This window comes from Papaver somniferum, chromosome 4 (assembly GCF_003573695.1).
Source record: "Papaver somniferum cultivar HN1 chromosome 4, ASM357369v1, whole genome shotgun sequence".
In the NCBI taxonomy this organism is placed as follows: domain Eukaryota; kingdom Viridiplantae; phylum Streptophyta; class Magnoliopsida; order Ranunculales; family Papaveraceae; genus Papaver; species Papaver somniferum.
Window position 1 is genome coordinate 764,218 of NC_039361.1, and position 24,149 is coordinate 788,366.

The window sequence follows — 24,149 nt, forward strand, 5'->3', positions numbered from 1 at the left end:
GTGTATTTATCTAGCTAAAGCGGTCATTCCGGAACAAGCTGAGTGCAGGGCATTATGGGAGGCAATACGATGGAAAAAAGAATTAAAGCTAGCTAAGGTGAAGTTTGAGATGGACTATAAGCTTGTAGTAGACGCTGTGAACAAAGATTCCAATAATATAGAATGGAGAATCAGAAATTTAATTCTAGATATTAAGATTTTATTCTCTGCTTCCATTCTTTGGAGATGTAGTTATGTGCCAAAAGAGAAAAAGAGAAAAATAAGGTTGCGGACATCTTACCAAAACTAGCAAGAGAAGAATTAATGAGTAGTGTTTGGTTATTAGATCCTCTTAAGAGAACACTTGATTTAATAAAATTTCAATCTTAAGTTTCAAAAAGAAAAATCAGTTTTTTGTGAAGTAAAATAGTTTTGCTTTTGACTTCTGTTTCTGGAAAAACATAAACACTTCTGCTTCTGATATTCAAACACACTATAATTGATAACCCGGCAAGCTACAAGTGTTAAATATTGGAGAGACGGCTTCAGGGCTGGTTTCTAGACGGTGGCTCATCACCGTTTTATAAAAGCGTACAACCTGTAACTATCATTAAAGGGCTCACGGCATGGTAAATTAGGTCATCTTTTCAATCCACTTCAGTTGACTAACAAGCCATATACGTTTGACATCCTATGTCTTTTTCTCATTTGGAGCATTTCTATTTTATTTTATTTTTATCATTCAGTAATTAAAAAAGGTAATGAGAAGGGACCATGGTCAATGGCTTCTAAATATTAGCTCGTGATATTTTGATGTTAACAAAAATTTGACTCGTATCTGAAAATGTAGTTTGGTAAACAGTAAAAAAGATCATCTATGTCTATCCAAATGAGGTAAAATGTGAAACGGAACAATAGGGGGTGGGAAATGGCAGTGATTGGCTTAGAATGTCAAGGAAAGAAACAGTCCATATGTGACCATTGACCAAAGACTTTTTCATTTGATGAATTAGGTGTATTTGATGTAACTAAAGTGTAAACCTAAACAGATTAGGTATAAAGTTAGCCAGTAAACAAAGGTTGAGTAAAATTTTGAGTTATCCGGTAAACAAAAATATCTGGCTACATTAATTAGAAAATCTATGGATTTATTTACCAATTTATTATTTGTTTCCAAGAATGGCAAAAAAAAAAAAATCACAAACATTCTTACTTCCCATTTATTAGTTGTTTACAAGAATGGAATAAAATCACCCAAATTCAACTTCATAAAATGGTAAAGCTGAATAATACACAATACTAAGTAAAATATAAGATAATAGAAACCACGGTACAAATGAAAATACCAGTTACTACCATTATTTTGTACGACCATTTATAATATTTATTCTGGTTCTTTATTACGGTTTCATTATTGAAAAACTGATAATATTCACGGTAGAATTTAAGGAAATGATAGTGAAAACCGTTACCTTTTAAAAGAATTCTGAATGAATGGCATTACTAAAAAGTCATCTTAGAATGCCTCAAATTTAATTAAGAGGACTAATTTTAGAGTGTTTTTTCTGGACTGTGTATCCAAAATCACTCTGATAAACCTTTTATCAACATATTTTCCATATCTAATATTTATACCGACAATCTATGTTGTGTGAATCCTCGTAATTATTTCTTGTGTTGATACTCGTAACTGATCCTTACTTGCACCCGTAATTTATCAAAATATAGATTTAAGAAGATGCTTATTACTTGCATTGTATCTAGGACTAGGAGTGTGAATTACAATGGAAGTCATCGACATTCGTACGTAGTACAACATTTTTTGTTGCTTCACTTCCCAATATTTCCCCTTTTACCCTTCTCCATTGTTCTATGCGTACTGTGACTACAAACCAAAAAGTTGTTCTTAAACGTGCAAAAAGCGAACAAAGAAAGAGAAAAAAAAACACATACAGAGACAGTCCTCTTCATCTATAGAGAGGCTCGAGGGAAGAGAAGAGAGATCGAACAAACATATTCACTTTCCTTGAATCTAAAGTCATGGTGTTTTGCAATCCCGTGGGGACCCAATTCACCTCCATGAACAATTCTTCTTCTAAGACTCTCTGTTTTACTCTTTCAAAACAACCATTTTTTAATCACTTTTTTCCCTCCTCGTTTTCTCTTTCAGATTCTTATCTTCTCCTTTCCTCCTCTTCTCCTGAGGAAACTTCATAGCCCCATTTCTTCTTTTTCAGCGCCCCCCCATTACTTTTTAATCAGTAGGTTTTTTAGATTTTCAAAAATATACTAGTTCTAGATAAAGCAGAGACCTTTTTTCTTCAATTTCTTGTGTGGGTTTTGATTGTGGGAGGAGGGAGCTCAAATATTTCAAGGAAGAGATTGAATCTATCTTTACAAGGTACCCCCATTTCTCAAATTCAATCAAATTTTATCATGATTCTGCATAAACCCTCTTCTCTGATGATCCTATTCCAATAGCTGAAAACTTAGAGATTTTAGATTTAGGAAGACAGATAGAAATCTGGGTTTTACCAAAAATGGACTCAATTGAGATTTTGATTGACTGATTTTTCTGTCTGTAACGATTTCTGTATGATCAGTTAAGGTGAAGGCATGTGAATTACAGTTTATGAGTAGATTGAATCTAATTGAGCTGAGCATTTCATCAAGTTGAAAAAATTCAGCATTCAATTGCGGTTTGACATGTTGTTTTTCTTGTTTTGGCACAATTGAAAACAAGAAGAAGGCTTTTTTGTTTGCTTCTATCTGAATCGGTGAGTCAAATGGAATTTTGACTCAGTTGAAATCTGATCTTAGGAAAGATAGTCAAAACAAGGTGTGTGGGATGTAATTGGAAGTATTGGGATTTTATGGAAGTCTCTAATTCAGCTGTTGAACGAACCCAGTGTCCGGGTAGCGTACCTTAAATTGTCAATTACATGTTCCTTAGTTACTATAGGGACTTTAGACGAAGCACTTATGGAAAGTCTTACCTGAGCTCGATTACATGCTTATTTGTATGGTAACAATTGATCAAACATGCCGAAATTGTATGTTCATGTCTACGGTATCTTTGTTGTTTTTATTGGCATGGGGACATCTTCTTATGAAAATCTTAGTATTCATTACTGGTTACTATGAAAAATTCATAGTGTGTTTGGATCTTTGATGTGGACAGTCTGCTTTGTCTTTCTTCTTTTATGAATAAATTCTCTGCATCCAATTCCGATGTTATGTGCTCAGTTTTGTTGTTTCATTTGTCTTCTTAATGTTTGGTGTCTATCTTTTTTTCCAGGCCTAATCTCAGCATACTACTGACGTCGGATCACATATATAGAAGTGGTGCATGTTGAACAAAAGACAAAAAAAGATAAATAGAAATTTCAAGAGTTGATCATTCTTCAATATGGGAAAACGAGTGCAGAAAAATTCTGTTTATCGGGACAAAACTCAGGCAGGTTGCATTTCGGGTTTGATTAGTATCTTTGATTTCCGGTATGGCCGTTCATCTCAAAAATTGCTCCCTGATAGGAGGCATGGCAGTAACAGGCTCTCTATTGGTAAGCAGTCACTTTCTTGGATCTAGTTACTATTTCGTTCGGTATGACCTTTTTGGTGCTTCTTAGAAATGAGTTGTTACGAGTCATTGCTCAGCACTGCATACAATTTTCCAATTTGGATATGTCTTCAACGTTCAAAGGTTAAACGCTTAGGAAATTGTTAAATCTTTGGCATAAGAAATTACAGATGACTTGTAGTACATCTGTAGTTTTGGGCGTTTTTTTGAGCGCTGCATGTTGAGTGTTTTAGTCATTCATTTGCAGGTAATGGATATTCAAAGAAAAAACTCAAGCTATTGACTGATGCTGAAGGAGCGCGTGAAGGCAATGTACGATATTCTCATTATCCAGATATAAATATTGAATTGTATGACTATGAACAGTTGAGATTTGTTGAATTTTACTCTATATTTCTGAAGTTGAATTCCGTAACGTTTCAGGCCGTTGATGAAAACAGAACATCAAAGATTGATATTTGTAGAAGAAGTGTAAAGAAGCTGATGGAAGAAGAAATGTTCAGTCAGAAGCAACCGAAAAAGAAGCCTCGTACTGCTTCAGTGGATTTTCAAGAGCCAGAATACTCACATCTGGACCTAGTTTCATTAATGGAAGAGTTTTGCAACCATGTACATCAGCGTCTAAACAAGGGGGATTCTTCTGATGGACAGGAATCTACTAGTTCCACCAGTAATGATAATCTTGATGAGCTCGATTTACAGTTAGTTCAAAAGCATACTATTCTCCAAGAGAAACTAAGTGAAGCAGCCGAGGCTTTTTTGAGTCAGAAGTTTATTGATTCTGGGCAAATGACAGATGAAGCAAAAATTCAACAGACCAAACAATTCATGGATGCACTGGATATATTGAACTCGAACAAGGAACTACTTTTAAAACTTCTTGAAGATTCTAATTCATTGCTGGTGAAACACATCGAAGACCTCCGGGGTTCTCAACCAGAAAAAAGTGAGCCAAAGAAATCAGTAACGAGAACGAAAGCGTCAGAACAGGAGATTGATAATTCAACTCAATGTCAGGAGCTTGTTGTTCATAAAGAGACTCCTAAACAAAATATGTATAAATTTTTCTGGAGAAAGGGCAAGTCGGAGAATAAAAATGCACCCAAAGAGATTGATAGTCCACGTGCTTCAAACAGAATAGTAATTCTAAAGCCAAACCCAGCAGCTATTATAAATCCTGCAGCTGCAACTAGCCTAAATAGTCCTCGCTCCTCAACTCAGTTCCTTTATAGTCCGGTGGGAAATCAGGAACAAGGCGATACACTGCACTCCAAATTTTCACTTAAAGGAATTAAAAACAAGTTGAAACGCGTCATGGGAGAAAACAAAAAAGAGCAGCACAGAATTTCCATGGATGCTATTTTACACAAAATTCCAAATGACAATTCGGCGGATTACAGTAGAGAGTTTTCAGGGGAGCTAAGTGGGAGACAACTTCAGAGAAAATCTTCCTATAGGGAAAATGCAGATAACCCAGTGAACAATGATCCTCCTTCAAATGACTATGAAGTTACTTTAGAAGGGGATGCTAGTTATAAAAGCGTAACCATTGAAGACTCTGGATATTCAAAGGAAAGAGAAGCTGACATCTACGCCGAGGCCAAAAGACATCTTTCTGATATGTTGAGTTATAGGGAGGAAGATCGGAATACGTCAGCATTTAAAGTTTCAAAAAGCCTGGGAAAGACACTGTCGCTTCCTGATTATGTCTCACCACCTGTTTGCAGTCCTAGGGACTCTGATCATCCATTCATAACAGCACAGATGAGATTTTCCTTTTCTGACAATTTAAGAGTTGTCGGTGAGAAGGTTTGGCAGCCTTTAAACCCAGAACTTTCAACCACATCTAGCCAAAACTTTGAAACTGAGCTGCATACAGATGATGACTTCCAAACAGATGATGACATCCAAATTCAAGCTCTTGATTTGAATCCAGATACCTCTAGAGAGTGTCCAGAGACTGTAGTTCAAGAAAGCAACTCGGCTTTGGAGGAAGATGGCACAGCAGAAGGTAATATTGCGTTATTGTCCTCTTACCGTACAATTGTATATTACATACTGTAGATAGTACTAGTTTCCTTCATTGTTCTACAGAACTTCCTTTTATATATGTGCATATATATAGTATTACTTTCTTGTTAATAAGGTTTCCTAAAATTTGTGCTGGTGCAGAAACTGTAGAAACGATTGAGGCAGTGCATATAGAAGAAAGTAAGTCCTCTGATGATCCCTGTGAATCAAATACCAGTGTGCCCGCCGACGTAAAAAGCTCCAGTACTGAGACAGACGGAACTTCAGAGGAAGAAGGATCTCCAGGGAGCTTGACGGTAACTTGTTTCTCCCAGTTCTGTGTGTTGCTTATTTTGCTAGCTTGTTTTTTATTTGAACCTTTGTGTAGTGAACTTCTGGGTTTTGTAAAAATTGGTGCAGGGAACCTTTGTCCAGTTATTTGTTTTGTCAGAATTTTCTTTTGTGATATTCTTTGTAATAAAAAAAAATCCTTCTTCGTATTTGTTACTGTTCAGGAGGAAGACAGAAATAATGAACCATCCATGTCTTCAGTAAATTCGAGTTATTCACCTGACCTGAAAGTTGAAGCTCTGGACAGCTCCAGTGATGGCGTACCAGCATGGGAAAGTCCAGTCTCTGTCCTCAAGCCATTCTTTTTAGACGATGCCAGTAGCCCTGCAACTCCGAAAACTGATCGTGGTATGCTTTCATTGAACAACTATGATGGTGCATTTATCTTTCTTTCATAATTTAGTTATTTCAGTGTACTTAACGTAATCTTATCTAATTGTTGTAGCTGAATTGAAAATAAAACCTGTAAGAATCTGCTTCGATGAACGCGATTCTACTGTTGTGGTGGTATCCCCTTCAGACCCTGAGTTACATTCAGCAGCTTGTTTCGAGGACAGGAAACCAACGTATGATTATGTAAGAGCAGTATTGCGTGCCTCAGGCTTGAGCTGGGATGAATTTACAAGTAACTATGAATCCTCTAGCCACCTTCTTGATGCATCTTTAATTGATGAAGTCGAAGTTCCATCAAGTCGACTTTGTGGTGAACCAGAGTTAATCTTTGACTGCATCGATGAAGTTCTCGTGGATTTATATGAGCGTTACTTTGGATGCCCGCCTTGGTTAAAATTTGTTAAATCCGATATTCGGCCAGTTCCTGAGGGGAATAGCATCATCAAAGAAGTATGGGAATTTATCGACACTAATCTAATACCTCAACCTCAGCCATGTACATTGGACCATATTGTTGGAAAAGATTTCAATAAAGAAGGATCATGGGGAAACCTCCGGTTAGACATTGAAGACATTGGTATTGAGATCAGTGAGGCTATTTTGATTGAACTGATACAAGACGCCGTATTTGACATGCGTTCCTTGGTTGAGCTTACAAGCTGAAAGGAGGAAGATCAGATTTTGGGTTCTCTGCAAAAAAGAGTCGCTCAGACTCTTGTGTGAGTCTTGGAAGTGAAGGTTGGTTACAGAATAGGACATGGTTAAGGCTGCTTTTCCTCATCTCCTGTTAGATGCTTGGGTTCTGGGCACACCACTAACTTAGTTCTTACCAAGCTAAGAATGGACGTGGAAACAATGGAAGGATTTTGGACAGTGCGAAGATGGAATTGCAATTCTTGAGAGGTTTTCAAATGAACTTGAACTGGTTAAAGAAGTTGAATTGGCTCTTATTTTCATGAAGAGACTTGTTCTTCGTTCTCAGTTATGTAAGGTTCATTGCGCAACTATTTGTTCTTTTTGTTCTTTCTTTGTACAGTTTTTTCATCCTGAAATGTCAATGTCCTAGCAAGCTTGGTGCAGTAGTAGAGTGTTTTATGTAAAATGACAGTAAAAGCAAAATACAAAAAGGAAAGGGTTTTCAGTATAGATTCTGGCAGATAATTGATTGAATTTTCAGGTCATGCATACTGTAATTTGTACCGTACTAATAGACTTCCCAGCCATCCCCTGCTATACAAGTTTCAGTAAATCACCTGCCAGTTTTAGAACCTGGACAAAACTATTGGTATCTGCACCTCTGAACCATATTAGGTTTCAGAAAGATCTCATTCAGTTTTTGTTCTATACAAAAATCATCAAAAACCGAACACATTGCATTGATTTTTCAGATTACAAGAGAAAATATTAGTGGCTTAACTAAGAATTTTCAATAGCATGTTTTCGTCTCCAGACAAGACATGTTAAATGCTTCACATTTTCACTCGCAAAATTTTAGATCTTATCTCTTTCGTTTCTTCTTGCCCTGCGAACTCGGGGGAACAGCAGGTACCACTATCTTTTTGGTAAAAGCATTGGTTCTGCTCTCTGGTTCTTCGTCATCATCATCATCATCACTAGCTTGTCCGTTGTTAGCCTTTGATTCTTCTTCTAATGACTTAGCTGCAGCTCTCTTTTTACTAGCTTCCAACTTGTTGTGCAAACTCTTACCAGCTGGATCACTGGAAGGTCCAAGTCTAGTTTGTGGTGCAGCTCTTGCCCCTAAGCCCAACCTTCCAGACAAGCAAAAAATCTTTTAGAAATTCACAACAGTAAGGAATGTGACAGAAGAACAGCAAGAGAGAAAGAGAGTTAACCTTGCAGGGCGAGGCTCCGGTTCCTTCTCTTCAATTGATTCCTCATCTGGTGATCCACTCATATTGTTAACCCATGATTCAGCCTGAAAATAGGTTGTTTCCTTAGGTAAGGCAAAGTACAATACAAGTACATACACAAACTTTCCGATTACAAGGTGACAAACATAAACGTTTAGGAATGATGCAATCTAGGTGCAATTTTGGCTAATGTACGACTAAATACAGGTTTGAACATCTATATAACAATCTCGATTCCAAATGATGCAATTTTTGGCTTAAGGAAGCTGTGGTCATGTTTCTTCGATATAACATTGAAGAATATACCGAATCCTTACACTTCTATATCGCATGACTAAGATAAGTACGGTTTAATTGGACCGAGTTTTGAGTCATTCAGTGTAAGTACCGCAAAACCATTACCAGCCATATAAATAGTCACAAGCCACTGCTAGCTCCCAGAAACAAAATATGTATTTCATTCACTCATTTGCTCAGGCATTCAAAGATAACAAGCAGAAACACATGGAAAACTAGTACTCACTAATTTTCGGGCTCTATCCAGTTTCACCAATTTAGGTGCATCTTTTGCCTTCGCTGCTGTCTCTGGCGTCTCAGGCGTCATCGAGAATCACAAAGTACTCTAAAATTTACGATGATGGAAGTCCCTTCTGCCGATTACAAAACAAAATTAGTTTATGAACTCAAATCCTTAACTAAACTTCAACAAACACACACAAAAGAAGAACCCTTTTTCTTAAGCAAGTCCAAAACTTCAAATCACAAAAAAACAGAACACTAAACCTAATAGTAATCAAAATGTACAAAAACCCTTCTCCATATCAATCCAAAGTTAGGGTTTCTCTAAAACCCACCATGAAATTTACAAAAACTCTGTGAGAAAAACAGAAAAAGCATTCAACCCAACTACTAGAATCAATCAAATTATCTAAGTAAGAGGAAATCGAGTTAAGTTCGATTAATCTAATAACAGTTTCATATTTGCCCCAAAAAACATCAAAATCATGTAATAGTAACAAAAAGACTGATAGAGATAGAGAGTTAAAGACGATGAACAACCAACCTTGAAGGAAAACAGAGATAGTATTGATAGAAACCAGCCGGCAATCAAGGAAAGAACGGCAGCAGAGCAGAGAAACGGCTTCTTCAAATTTCAGTAGAGAAGCAGAGAACTAAAAGGAATAGGGAGTGATGGGGGAATTTGGGGTTTTTTTTTATACGAAGACAAAAATACCCCACAGAAGAAGGGGTGTTTCAGAAAAAAGGATATTTTTCTCGTGAACTGACAGCTCCAGGAGTCGAACTCCTGACCTCATAAGAGAACCAACCCTTTGCTGGCTTGAAGATTCATGAAATAGGGTTTTACAAACAAGCACCAAAATCACTACAAAGAAAATTCTGCAAGTCCTCTGATCTTTGAAAAGTTGAGTCTTTAGTCAAAATTCTCAATTTTGAATTCAATTTGTGATTGTTGGGAAGATTTTATGTGTTAATCTGAGTATAGGGTTTTATACTCTTTTGAAATTTTGGGGATTGAAAGTATGGATGGGAAGTTGAGTTCTGGTGGGGGTTCAAAGAAGATTATGTCTCCTTGTGATGTTGAAGCTTTAAAGAAATGTTTAGCAGAAAGCGAAGGGGATTACAAAAAATGTCAAGCACAGGTTGATGCATTCAAGGCTTCTTGTTCTATTAAGAAACCTGAGGATTCTGCACCACCTTCTCAATGATCCAGCCACTGGTGTGATGAACATGGTAACAATGGTGAACATTTTTTCTTATAATTGAAATCAAATTGTTGTCTTGTTTGTTATCGGTATATTCGAGCTTAATTTTGCTTCCTTTAGTAGTGTAATGCATTTGAGTTGGGATATGAAAATAACCCTTTTTCGGGTGGGGGTGGTGGGGGGAGGGGGTGGTGGTGGTAGGGAGGGGAATGTGTTGTTTTACAATGAATTGAAAGTGCCCCTTTTGATTAGAGTTTGATAATTGAATGAAAGACAAGTTCTGAATAGATAATTGTTGCGCTGAACTGAACTAATGAACATAATCTTGCTTGTATTGTTAACTAGATGTAGAAACTCGCATGAACGGTAGGGGTTCACATTTTGTGTCTGTCATACAGTTACTTGTTAATGTACAATCATAGGATTAATGGGGTTTCCCCGAAATGCTGTCGATCTGACAACTTACAAATACAATCAATTTCAGTATTTTCACATACCATCCCGGTTTCTAACATACTCAGGTAGCTCTCTTCTGAATTACTACTATGTTAAACTGTTCAGGAAATGCCGCAAAGAAAAAATATTGGCTGAAGATGGGAAGTGTATATCCAAATGTGAAAACTTGGAATTCAACTTCTCTCTAAATACTAAGGACTTTGTTTTTTTGTTGATCGTCGACGTATAGAACATCGTCTACCCAAGAAACAACGTTGAACGCTAGACCTTCCAAAACCCTTGAGTAGCTCTCTAGAATTCCTTGCCCAACATCCTGCAATAATGATATCCATTAGGCCATATGACATCGGACATAAATGAAACAAGTTAATGTATACATCTGAATAGAAATATACCTTGTTATCTTGAATCTTTGTTGTATCCAAGGTTGTTTGTGATAGTCCAGGGTATCTCTGCTTCAGGCACAATAATAAACTTTCAGCTCTACCGGCTAGGATATGATTCTTGTCGCCCTCTTTATCATTCACTAGATCTTTGAGGTTCCATGTGGATTTCGAATTAGGCATGCTGCTTATGCATACTTTGCGCTTCCATATGTATATTGAAGCCTCAACCTTGTCTGCAAGTTCAAGTGCCTCGTGCTCAGAACCTATGTTCAAGTTATCAAGTAGGTACTCGGGGACAAATTTATCTGCACCAGTTATGTGACGGTAAATTGAATCACCCAGACATGCTTTGCCACTCTGGTAATAAGAAAAATAGAAATTAGAAAGATGCACATAAATGAGTGACTGTAGAAATACAAGTTTCTTGTTGATTTTATATTGATAGATGCGTGTATTACCTTCGGAAGACTTGACATATATGCCTCTGGAACTTCCATTTCACCGAGAATAGAATTGTTTATGGCCATGGCCGCTTTGTGAATTTGATTTGCGTTGTCACGTTTTTGTTGCAAATGTTTTCTTGCTTTCTCAGAGATCCCACCAGCAGGGACGCAGGGTACTGGTAACCACCATTTTTCCTCTGTCCTTAGACTTACAATTTTCCGGAATGACCCTGATTTAGTATTTGCATTTTTTGACATGCTTCCTTGCTCTGCATACCAAAACTCTGTATCCCTGAAACTGTCCAATATATCCTGCTGACAAGATTTGAGATTTGCATGTGTTCAGCTCTTGTGCTCGGAAAAACTTAGTTATTTACCGACTAATAGATTTAAATTATTGGAATTGACATCTGAGTAAGAAAGTTTACTTACAAGTAGCATGTTGTCAAGCTTTTTTAGTGCAGGAAGGCTCATGTAAATGTCTGATCTAAGTCTGCTTGTCATCACCTGAATGAAAATTATCAATTGTTATCACCTGACACAGGAAACAGAAACAAATTGCAGAATTCTTGAGTTTTTAGCATATGGGTTTACCTCTAAAGGTGTTCCGTCTTTAAAGGTCTCAGTAGCAGGGACAAACTCTACAATGTAATCACAAACAGATAGAAGCCAGTCCATTTCTCGTTTCCACATCGACTTCTTCTCAGCTGGTAGAGGTGCTAACCTCAAAGTTTGGCCAAAAACAGTTGCTGCAGAAATAAACAAAAGCACCATGAGAATCAGAAAGAGGGTAAAATTAGAGATCATTTTCTTTTATAATTCGTAGTTCATACGTACCGTAGAGATTCGTTATGGAATTTGAAAGTGCAACTGCAGAGCAGACACCCTTTCCGCCTCCTGACATGTCTTCACCCAGCAATAGCTTTGAATACTTCTCCCTCATCATGTCTAATTCTGCAACTAAATCTCTTCATTCAGAAACACATTTTTCGAATCCAATTCAGGTATTAAAAAAATCTAGTCAAGCAGATTGATGAAAAGCTGAATAAAGCTACTTACCAAGATCAATATCATCTATTTCTGGTTCAGCATCAGGTTCATCTCCAACATGGCTATAATACTGTTTCATTCCTAATCTCGTCGGGGAAGCCTGGCACAAGGGCAGCCCTTTACCACCCGATTTCGCCAAAGGAGATGATGGATCATGATAAACACTCTCTTCCGTAAACACTGACGACATTTCGGAGTTCGTCCGACAGTAGGCAAACGAATCTTGGTCGCTCCGAACAGAAAATCCGCTCGTATCTGTAGCTGATGGCGTCGATGTTGCAGAAGGCGATGCATGATAAAACTCAAAATTCTCATACGACGCCGAACTCGCCATCTTTCTCACTAAGGCTCTCTTAAACGAATCCTGCGGCATCACAAAAAATTCAAAATTGAAACTACTGAAAACACCATTTAATGAACATGTATTTCTAAAATGACATACTTAGATTTACTACTAGTGGTAGTGCGGCCATGAACTTTTCCTTAGAAATGGGAAAATCTTTCATGGGTTTGTTTTAAAATCTTCTGCAAATAAAAACTTATAATTTACTCAACTCTCAACTTTACACAATAAAGTTGATAAAAAACCCAAATTTGAAATTCAAGTTAAGAAAGAAACTTACCGTTGTTAAAGTTGCGGATATGGTCCCGTTTTCTCTTTTGCTGTCTTCTCACTTTTGAGAGTTTTCAAATGCTGAAGAATGTATGGTTTGAATTGGTTTCCCTCCTAACCCTTTTGCTTGAAAAATTCTCCTTTTTCTTTCAATTATTCTGTCTCTTTTTGTTCAAAACAGGGTTCATTGAGCAACCTCATTTCATCATCAACTGAGTTTCAATCTTGGATTGGTTTTAGTTTTGATGGAAAGCTAAGAAAATGTGGTGGGAATGGGAGTTCTGGGGTGTTGAGAATTGATTGTTGTGGTTGGAGAAAGTCTGGACTAGAAGTAGTTGCTTAGCTTTATAATCTTCTTCTTCTTACCACGTTCACCAATGATACTCGATATTTTTCTATGAATTAAAAAAGGAAAAAAGAGAAATTCTAGTGTCGAAGAATATAATTAGAGAATTTCTTTCAGAATATAATTTTGAGAATATTTTTTGTAGATTGACTTGGAATTTTAAGTAAAATGATAAAATATGTAATGACAGTTCATTGGGTTCACGTTGCCTATGCCATGCCTCCCTCTCTTAATATGTTGAGATTTTCCTGCACATAAAATCAATGAAAATAAACAAGTGTAGGATAATGTCTAGGGGTTAATTGTTCTTAGAGTGCTCATTGAGTCGCCATTTTTTATGCATTGAACCTTTCATGCAACACTAGTAGTAAATGAAGTGCACATCTACCTTAAAAAAAATGATTATACTTTTTATCTAGCAACATCATAAATAACCATTGTACATATAATGGATAATCATGATATCAGTTGTATGTTGGTGTTTCAGATAATTTAAATAATCCACCAGAGTGATCCTTGAACCGTCCATATCTCCAGCAGAGATGAACAACCGCGACGGCCACAGAACTAACGCGGTAGCGGTCAGGTCAAATGAACAACATAGGCGACATTCTAATTCTTATTTTTAATAGAAAATACTTATGTCCATCCCAACAGGCCAACAGACATTTTTCAATACACATCGTGACCTCATCGTGCAACCCACTTATCTGTTATCCTCTGTAACTCAAATTCTTCCATTAATATATGTAATGGAGAAGATTAGGCTGTGTGAGACACATTATGAAGAGGAGTTGAATTAAAAATACACTTAAGTACATGTACGAGTGTTAGATGATGTATGATAACACTTGGCATTCATCGATAAGATTATGAGAATCTTCTATTGAATGCATTTGATTTGATACATTCTTCATCTTAAGTAGTCATGAATAAGGATATAATGTTCATTCATTATGATTGCTGAGTACAAAATATCAACATGAGATGTTTTTATCCCTTTTTATGTTTTTTCTATAGATTTCATGGTTGTCTTTCTTAATTGTTATCAGTTAATCCATAACATTCCATCGATTAATTCTTTTTCAACTTTATCATCAATTATCATTACACTGTGTCAGTGTTGGCCATAACTCATTTTAGTTGTACTCCAACCCATTCACTTTGTTGGAGGGACCTTATTGGGTGCCCTAGCAAAACTAACTGTCTTTTTTATTTGCTAATGTGATATTGGCATGTGGTTCATCAATGTACTTGATCTGATATTGTGATGAAATTTATGGAATTTGACAATGAAGGTGTAAGTTTTGTCAAAGAGAACTAAATAAAAAAGAAAAAAAAAAAAGAAAAATGAAAGAAAAAAAATGGAGTAATGCAAGGGTGCTAATGGGGGACTGAAATTTGTGGGTGTACCAAGCCCAAAGCAAAACTTGTTTCGTTGTATATCATAAATAATATTGTTTTATTTGAGTTTTGGTACAACTCAGATCTTGATCCTCCACATTGTAGCCTTGGTATCATATACCTTAATATTTTGACATCATTATCGGTGTATTTAATGGTGCCCTTATCCTAATTGAGTCTGTGTGTAATTAAACTGTTATTGTCAGTTGCACATGTGTGTAGAGTCCGTGAGTTCTAGTTTCATCTGACGTCTATAATGTCTACATGTGTATGGGGTAGATTGTTATTGTGTGTCTCACATACGTGTTGTCTATAAGTAGTTGTTGTTTGTAACAACTTTATGATGTTTTTACTTCTAACGAAAACTTTTTTCATGTGTAACGGCATCATGGTATCTAGAGCAGAAAAAGGCTCATTAGCTTAGATCCTTTAATGGTGAATTTTTCTTCATCTTCATCAAATTTTTCAGGTTTTATCGTTCATTCTGCGTTTTTTAGTTGCTTTTGGTGAAGATCTCTCTGTTTTTATATGTTTCTTGATCATTTCTTGATTTATTTTCTCAGATCTACTTTTGTTTTCCAAATCCGATTCCTCTTTTCTACAAATTCTTTTCAGGAATTTTGTTTCTTGTTTTCTTGCTTCCTATTTGATCAATTTCTTTTTCATCCTTACATCATATTTTTCTCACCATCTTGATCTGCTTAAATGGATCAAAGAACTCACATTCATACTTATACACTTCCACCGATACAATTGCTCATATAATTCCTTTAAAGCTAAATGATGATAATTTTCTCATCTAGAAAGCTTTAGTTTACCCTTTTTTTCAAGAAATTACAGGGTAAGAAGTTTATTGATGGATCATATCCTTGTCCAAATCAATTTACCACTAGGACTCAACAGAATGTTAATCCTCAATATCTAGATTGGGTCACTGAAGACAACACACTAATTCTTTGGATTCAGTCGACTATATATGACTCTATAATTGGTTATGTTGCTGGTGTTACTACTTCAAGAGGTCTGTGTGGTTAAGCACTAAAGAGAGATTTGCTAAAACGTATGTAACACATGCTATACGGCTTTGCAATAAGCTTCAGTCTCTTAAGATGAGTACTTCTGTTTCACTTTATCTTAGGAGGTCAAAGGTATACAAGATCAACTTTTTACATCTAGATCTCCTATATCTGACAATGAAATGGTGTTAACGATTTTATCTGGCTTACCTGTAGCATATAACTATTTTTCACATTTATTAAAATTTGAAATCCACCAGTTACTAGCAAGGAATTGTACAATTTACTAATAAGTGAGGAAGTTGTCATTGGTACACAAAAGAATGACTTAGATGCAAAAGCTCTTACTGCACTAAATTCTCAAAATGTTGGACCTTATTCAGGTTATACTCATAGGCCATCATTAGTAAATTTTAAGATATTACACAAATAACCAATGACATCATTAAAATTTTGGACCTTATTCAGGTTATACTCCTAGGCCACCATGTATGTGACTTGGTAGTAACGATCACAACTAACCATTTTGACTTGGTATGACCAATCACATAGTAGTCTTGGAATTGTGGTTGAACCAGTTCTAAACTTGTTTGGAAGTGTGGTCGAACCGATTCCAAAAAACAAATCCATGTAAATATGAAATAAGGATTTGCAATGACAACATATCAGCACACTTTGGATACGAGCAGTAACTCTTATCTTTTATTGTTCAAAGATATTCCTTGGTACTCAAGGTGATCATGTGCCGAAATAAATTAAGAATCTTTTAATTAAGGTTTTTGGTTTTATATGCTTTAATTACCAGCAATTAATGCATATCTCTAGATAATAAAAATTAGTAATGTGCATTTACTAATTGGAGATTTTGTATGAGATATTTCGGAAATATCAGACCAACATTTATTGGAATTAGGAAAACTGAATTTGGGCATTCATTGCATATCTTGAGAATATTTTCGGTTTTGGAAATTCCTTGGTACCTAAACATCCTTAGTCTATAAATACCTAAGTTTGCATTTCTAGCAAACTACCTAGGAGCCATGCAAACTTCATTTCTTGTTGTTTCTGGTGGAGCCATCTAATCGAAGAGTAAAGTATCTTAATTAGGTGAAATCTCTTACAACCGCTCGTTTAAAGGCTTCTGGGGATCAAGAAGCTCTATGAGTACCGTTGGTGGGAAACTAGATAATTACAATTTTATTAGTGTTCGATTTGATTTGATTGACTAACGGTTGTTGAAAATTTGATTGCACCTAGTTTGTTTATTCTTGAGAATGTTCTTTTCTGATATAAGATTCACTGAGATTAGATCAAAGTATCGACGGGATCTTTAGAACTGTTGTTAGATCTAAATACATCTTGTGGTAATCCATCGTTAACCGACTATGTTCTGTGCGTGATTGATCACATGACATTCAAGTGGTGTTATGCAGGTTTTGAAGATAAAAGAATATTTGAAGACGAAGAGGAATTCTTATTAGTTTTCGTATCTTGTGGACTCAGTGCACAAACCTTCATCGGTTGGGATCCAACTAGAATTTTATCTTTGATAGATATGATTGATTAGTTGCGTGAGATCGGCAGTCTCTATAATTCTCTTTGAGATCTATATTAATTAAGCGCGAATCTAGACTTGAATATTTCGGTAGTTATTGTTTATACTGATCTAACCAGACAAAGGAGTTTATTAGATTAAACATAAGAGTCTTTGTCAACAATTCATCATAAAATTTTAGCAAGATTGATTAGAGTGGTTACCAAAAAGATTCTTCCTTTGCTGTTTGGAATACGATCCAAAGGACTTACTATTCATGTGTGTGACTCTATAAGTTGAAGGTGCAGGGATACTTGACTAGGTATCTAGGGGTAGTATTCTTGGTCTCAACTATACGAAGTTGGTATTAGATTTTGTATAGCAGCTTAATTCTGAGAATACTCAAAACTGGACTAGGTCCCGGGGTTTTTCTGCATTTGTTGTTTCCTTGTTAACAAAATATTGTTGTGTCTTTTACTTTGTTTTCCGCATTATAGTTGTTATTAATAATTAAGTAAAATACACATGTACGTTAACTCTGTAATACTTGATAATGATCATATAGATTTTCGGTTATTACCGAACCTATTATCAAGTACACAATTTGTTGTCGTATCGTCTCGATCTTGTATCCATAGTTAATCACAAAATTGATCTTGTTGTCATATTATCTCGATCTCGTATCCATAGACTATCATACTAAGTGTGAACCGAATTGTGGTATTGTCTCGACTCTGTCCATACACGATCACATTCGAAATCAGACTTATAGGTTGATAAATAAAAGATTCTGGTGTATTTGGGTACCCTCATCTTTTCACCTTCATATATTCTAAAAGATTTACTCCACCTAAAGGAAAGCTAGGTAAATATTCAATCGGAACATCTTTGTTATTTCCCTCTTGTAGTATGAAATATTACACAACATGATGATATGTTTGTCCCCCTTAGTCTATACTTTACTCTGTTGTTAGATATAACGTTTAACCACGTATATCATTTCCTAGTGATTAAAAAACATTTGTTCACTCCATATTTTCTCTCCCTTTTTGTCACAAAAATGACAAATAAACTAACAAACAAAAGAGCAAACCGGAAGGTTCTTACAAATCTCTAAGACTCGTACAACATATAAGAGTTAAGCAAGGAGGTTTCACATACCATTTTAGATAACCAATACTAAAACCGAAACTACAAAAGTAATCTTGTCTTAGTATGTTATCAAGGAAAAAATTGCCCGAAGCAATTTACCCTTAATCCGATAAATCAACTAAGATAAATTAGATATTAACCGAACCGATTGTGTATTTACCATCGCTTGTTCCGACAAGGATTTCAATTAGACTTGAATAACCGAATCCTATATTTGGTAAGTCTAACTAAGATCAGAATTAACTTAGTTCCTCTTATCCGGAATCAAATGGACTAAACAAATGACCCCAAAATTTTGTTAAGCAATAATAATAGATACAAACCAAATCATTGACTTGTCATAGTTTTTCTCAACCAGAGCAATTGAAACAAAGATAATCCAGTGTAAGCACAACAATTGCACCGAATTTCGTTAAGCAATAGCAATTGATACCAAACAATAAAGAAGATACAAAATCATTAAGTCAATAGAATTGACAGAGTTTTTCTTAACCGAAAACAATTGAATCACAATAATCAATCCATACAACATAATAAAACATATCAATTGTACCGAAATTTTGTTAATCAAAAGAAAAATATTTGCAATAAAATCAAGCTTTTCTTAAACAGGAAAAACGATTAACTAACAAAATAAATAGTTACCTCAATTTTCGCAGCCTCTTCTCCCCAGAAAGGTATATAATTTAAGCGCAAGTCCAATAAGAACTCTCCCCATGTATGTTGTCATCCTCTCGCAAGAACAAAAAAACAACAAAAAGAGCAACCTTTACCAGAGAAAGGTTGATTTCGTTTCGACTAATGCGTCCGAATAGCAAAGTTTAAACCCAAAACTCATAGGTTATGCTAAACACAACTTACGTAAAAATAAATTTATATCAACTTCTTGTGACTTTTCACAGATGAGTTTTAATCGTATCACCTTATGATCCTTTGATAAAGCCTACCTAAAAAGGCTAGAACTTAATCCCGCTAAATCAAAAAGCCACACAAACCATAAAAGACATCACCATATGAGATCGAAAATTAGGTTAATAAAAACCGAAACTAACATCTCATAAACTGAAAGAAATATCATAAAATATAATCATTCAACACAGGCTTATGCAATTGGAACTATCAAACAATGAAACACAAAAGTTATAAAATAAAATTTATTCATTCATAATAATTGATAGTTTCTTAGAAAATACCTTATACAACATATTGAATTAAATCAACAATTTGAATAGTATATTTCTAATAATCATATGTCTTCAAGAAATATTGAGGACGTCACTTTCGAATTCTAGATTCAAATTCTTCCAAACAATTTTCTTTCCAATTGAACGTGTGTTCATCTCAAACAATTGAGATTGAAGATCAATAAGTGCTTCCTTTGAATCTTTGATCATAAGTTCATGATGCTTAATACAACTTTTAACAGAAAGGATTTGTTTTCTTAGAGAATCTTGTCGATCATTAAGTTGTTGAGAATTTTGTGTTTCAATCATGACCGATGCATATAGTGCCAGATCATTAAGAGACGAAGTTGTTTCACCGATTTCATTGTTTTTGGGTTGAATATATTCGGTTTCCATAAACCAAAATATATTGCGCCGATTTCTAGATTCGCGCTTAATCAATATAGATCTCAAAGAGAAATACAGAGAAGTTTACAAGAGTCTGCAACTTCCTTTTTAGATCTAGTAAATTCATTAAGATCAAACTCCAAATCTTTCATGCCCTTACAGAGTTTCTTAATGAATTTATTATTCTTTTTGGAATCCCAACAGAAGTGTACAGTGTGGTCATTTCTTCCACAAAAGGAACAAATCATATGGTCAGAAGACTTTGAAAAAGTATTTTTTGTTTACAAACTTCTGAAAATGTTGGTTGAGCTGGAACAAACCTATTTTTACTTGTACAAGGTTTTCCTGCATACCCTATACCACACATATTTCCAAAATATTTTTGTCCAGAAAGCATAACAACAACTTTTGTTTACCTGAGAGACGTTGTAGATCCCCTTTTAGGATATCAATCTCTTTATCTTTCAGAACAATTGCATCAACCAGTTTTTCTTTCTCATAATTTTCCTTTGAGTTCTATCACAAAGATTTTCTCAAGTTATCAAGTTCCCCCCTTAACTTTTGATTTTCTTTAGTCACTAACTCAAGTTTTTCTAAACAGTCCTTAAGGAGTTGATTGGATTCACGAAAATGATCACTGTTAGTTTTGGCAATTAGTGCATCACAATTTGTTATTCCTTCGTAGGCTTTTTCCTCGGGAATATCATCCAGGGTAGTGTGATAAGATTTATTGCGCTTATGATCTCTTTTGCTGGAACAATTTTTGGCCATATGTCCAAAACCACGGCACTTGAAACATTAGATTTCTTCATCACCCTTTCTATGGCAGGATGCTGATATATCAAGAATCTGATTATCTTTCAATAAAAGATCCTTAATCCGTTGTGTCTGAAGTAAAATTGTGGAATCAATCTCATATTCAACAATTGAATTTTCTTCTTTACAACATTCCTCAACCCAATTTATACTTGCTTCTTTCAAAGACTGTTTAGTATTATTTGTTGCATTCAATCCAACGTTCCTGTTTTGCAGAAAAAATTCTTTATCAAAGATCTTTAACTTTCCTACAAGAGAGCTTTGATAAAGTATAGAAATATCATTGGCTTGCATTATAGCATGTTTCTTAGAATCGTATCTTGATGGTAACAATCTGAGAATCTTGCATATTATTTCTTTTTCAGATATAGTCTTTCCAAGTGAGAAAGAAGCATTGATAATCTCAGAAAGTTTAGTATTAAACTCCTCAAAGGTATCATTATCATCTATTCTAAGGTGTTCCGTTCGGAAGAGAGATATTGAAGTCTAGCTTCTCTTCCTGAATTATTACCTTCGAAGACGGTCTCAACAGTATCCCAAGATTCCTTGGAAGTTCCACACGGGGAGACATGATAATGAAGATCTTGACTCATTGCATGTATTATGGCATTAAAACAATCAGAATTCTACTTCGAAATAGCATTTTCTTCATTAGTATAAAACACTAAATGTTTAAACTCAGTTTCTGAATATTCCACTTTCGGTCTTTCATACTCTTCTACGATTAATAACCAAGTATTAAAATCGCGTGATTTAAGAAAAGATTTCATAGCAGATTTCCACCACAAATAATTTATGCCATCAAATATTGGTGGTGCGTTAACTTAATCAGTCATAGATTGAAATCTTATAGGTTGGATCGCACCAAACACAGATTGTTATGTCTTTTCATGTTGTCCCGCTCTAAAACCAATTGAAAAGACGAGGATATCCAAATACACCACAATCTTTTAAATATAAACCTATAAGTACTATACCAAGTGTGATCCTCTATGGAAAAAGTGACAAAGTCGAGACACCACAATAGTTAAACACGATTGTGGTGTACTTGGTATTCGTAGTCAATCAATCCGCTCGTTTAAAGTCTTCTGTAGGATGAATTCTATCAAATATAAATACGATTCTAGTTGGATCCCATCCAATAAAGATGTATGCACAAATTCACAAGATACAAAAACTAATAGGAAAATCTTATTCGTCTTCAAATCTTCAATTGCCTTTTGAATAACTGGCACAACACAAACTTGAATTCTCTTGTGATCAATCATGCAAAGAACGAAGTTTATTAACAATAGATTATCACAAGATGTCTTTAGATTCACAAATGGTTCTAAAGATCTCGTCGAAACTTTGATTTAGTTTGAGTGACCCTTATGTCAGAAGAGAGGGTTCTCAAGAATAATCGAACTACGTGCAATCAAAGTTTCAACAACTGTTAGCCAATCAGATCAATAATCGAAAACTAAAATAACAATGCAATTTTCTAGTTTCCCACCAACGGTAATTGTAGAGCTTCTTGATCCCAAGGAAGTCTTTAAACGAGCGGTCGTAAGAGATTTCCCTAATTAGGGTACTTTCCTTCCGGATAGACGGCTCCACCAGAAACAACATGAATGAAGTTTTCCTGGCTCTTAGGATAGTTTGCAAGAAATGCAAACTCATGTATTTATAACCAAGGTTGTTTGGACAATAAGGAAATTCAAAAACCGAAAATATTCTCAAGATATTCATTAAAGTACCTAATTTCGTTTTTTCCTATTTCCAATTAAATGCCAAACCATATTTCTGAAATCTCTCTTAGAAAAACTTCTATTATTAGCTTTGCACATTTACCAATAACCTTTTCCATAGGATATACTTTAATTGCTGGTAATTAATATACATATATTTGAAAATCATAATTAAATGTTTCTCAATATTTCGGTTTGGGATCACCTTGAGCATCAAGGAATATATTTGAACAATTAATGATAAGAGTTACATACATGTTCAAATAATGTCGACATCTAGAAGTTTCTCTCAGTAAACCCTAATACCAAGTGAAAAACGGGGGTCTAACAACCACACCCAATATTTCTCTTAGCAATCTGTATGGAATAACTCCAATATACTTTCAAGAGAATCAACTAGACAGTCAGACTCAATCTTAAGAAAATTATATCAAAGAGTTATATCTTTATTTCTCAATTCAATCTTCAATCAAACAAATAGGAATTTTTTGCGAGCCCGATTGAATATAAGAAATAACTTGGACGGTATCAAAAACCAATATCCACGTGTCAATCAATTTAATCAAAAACCAAAGGTTGGGTTCACAATTGATTGAACTTACACACAACCTATGATATTTCAATTATATAAATAAATATAATGCGGAAAAGAAATAACACAGACACGAGAAGTTTTGTCAACAAGGAAACCGCAAATTCAGAAAAATCCCGGGACCTAGTCCATATTTGAACACCACACTGTATTAAGTCGCTACAGACACTAGCCTACTCCAAGTTAATTTCGTATTGGAATGTAATTGAGCCCTAACCAATCTCACAGTGATCAAGGTACAGTTGCACTCCTTATGTCTCTGAATCCCAACAGGACTCTACGCACTTGATTCCCTTAGTTGATCTCACCCAAAACTAAGAGTTTCTACGACCCAAAGTCGAAGACTTGATAAACCAATCCGTCTCACACATAAAAGCCTATTGAATAGACAAATCTGTCTCCCACAGAAAAACCTATGAGTTTTTTTTTCCGTATTTTGATAAATCAAGGTGAACAGGAACCAATTGATATACCAGACTTATATTCCCGAAGAACAACCTAGAAATATCAATCACCTCACAATAATCTTAATCGTATAGTAGTGAAACAAGATATTATGGAATCACAAACGATGAGACGAAGATGTTTGTGACTACTTTTTATCTTGCGTATCGGAGATTAAATCTCGAACAAATCTTAGAGAAGATACTAATCAATCAAGATATAAAATATCTAGATCAGAACACGCAACTATATAGAAAATAGTTGGGTCTGACTTCACAATCCCAATGAAATCTTCAAGTCGTTAACCTACAGGGTTTTGGAAAAAACCTAAGGTTAAAGGAGAATCGACTCTAGTCCCAACTAGTATCACACAAGAGGTGCGAGGATTAGGTTTCCTAGTTGCTAGAGTTCTCCTTTAAATAGTCTTCATATCAGGGTTTGCAATCAATGTTACCTTAGATCGAACTTATCTTGCTATACAAAAATAAAAGGTGACTTCATTTAGATATGAGTAACCGTACCTAAACGTGTACACCGTTGTTGGATCAACAATAGTTAACCGAAGCTAGCCATATGAACACTTTCAATATCAACTACATTCATATTAACCATAACTAGTTCAAATGACTCAACGTAAACTAGTTCTAGAGTTGTTCAATTGTTTGTATTCTCATAGAAGTATACAAGA

General features: G+C 35.2%; 3 protein-coding genes across 5 annotated transcripts; 1 reads left to right on the forward strand and 2 right to left on the reverse strand.

Annotated features, from left to right (window-relative positions):
- Nucleotides 1-1,903: 1,903 nt before the first annotated feature.
- On the forward strand, nt 1,904-7,459 carry LOC113274538. 2 transcript variants are annotated; one of them, XM_026523908.1, is made up of 7 exons: nt 1,904-2,380; nt 3,278-3,542; nt 3,807-3,871; nt 3,983-5,570; nt 5,732-5,886; nt 6,085-6,268; nt 6,366-7,459. In XM_026523908.1, the coding sequence occupies exons 2-7, from the start codon at nt 3,389-3,391 to the stop codon at nt 6,974-6,976; spliced, it is 2,757 nt and encodes a 918-aa protein (XP_026379693.1). In that variant the 5' UTR covers nt 1,904-2,380; nt 3,278-3,388; the 3' UTR covers nt 6,977-7,459. The 2 variants fall into 2 exon arrangements, with proteins under 2 accessions (XP_026379693.1, XP_026379694.1); XM_026523909.1 differs by lacking the exon at nt 1,904-2,380 and adding an exon at nt 2,536-2,756.
- Nucleotides 7,460-7,595: 136 nt separating this feature from the next.
- LOC113274540 lies at nt 7,596-9,399 on the reverse strand. Of its 2 annotated transcripts, none has more exons than XM_026523911.1 (4): nt 9,248-9,399; nt 8,708-8,834; nt 8,167-8,249; nt 7,596-8,082 (listed from the first exon to the last, which is right to left on the reverse strand). In XM_026523911.1, the coding sequence occupies exons 2-4, from the start codon at nt 8,786-8,788 to the stop codon at nt 7,812-7,814; spliced, it is 435 nt and encodes a 144-aa protein (XP_026379696.1). In that variant the 5' UTR covers nt 8,789-8,834; nt 9,248-9,399; the 3' UTR covers nt 7,596-7,811. The 2 variants fall into 2 exon arrangements, with proteins under 2 accessions (XP_026379696.1, XP_026379697.1); XM_026523912.1 differs by having other exon boundaries at nt 8,708-8,831; nt 9,248-9,376.
- Nucleotides 9,400-10,160: 761 nt separating this feature from the next.
- LOC113274539 (rop guanine nucleotide exchange factor 3-like) lies at nt 10,161-13,149 on the reverse strand. The gene is made up of 8 exons (XM_026523910.1): nt 12,867-13,149; nt 12,253-12,607; nt 12,031-12,147; nt 11,788-11,942; nt 11,626-11,700; nt 11,209-11,505; nt 10,760-11,107; nt 10,161-10,677 (listed from the first exon to the last, which is right to left on the reverse strand). The coding sequence occupies exons 2-8, from the start codon at nt 12,575-12,577 to the stop codon at nt 10,549-10,551; spliced, it is 1,446 nt and encodes a 481-aa protein (XP_026379695.1). The 5' UTR covers nt 12,578-12,607; nt 12,867-13,149; the 3' UTR covers nt 10,161-10,548.
- Between the last annotated feature and the right edge of the window lie 11,000 nt (nt 13,150-24,149).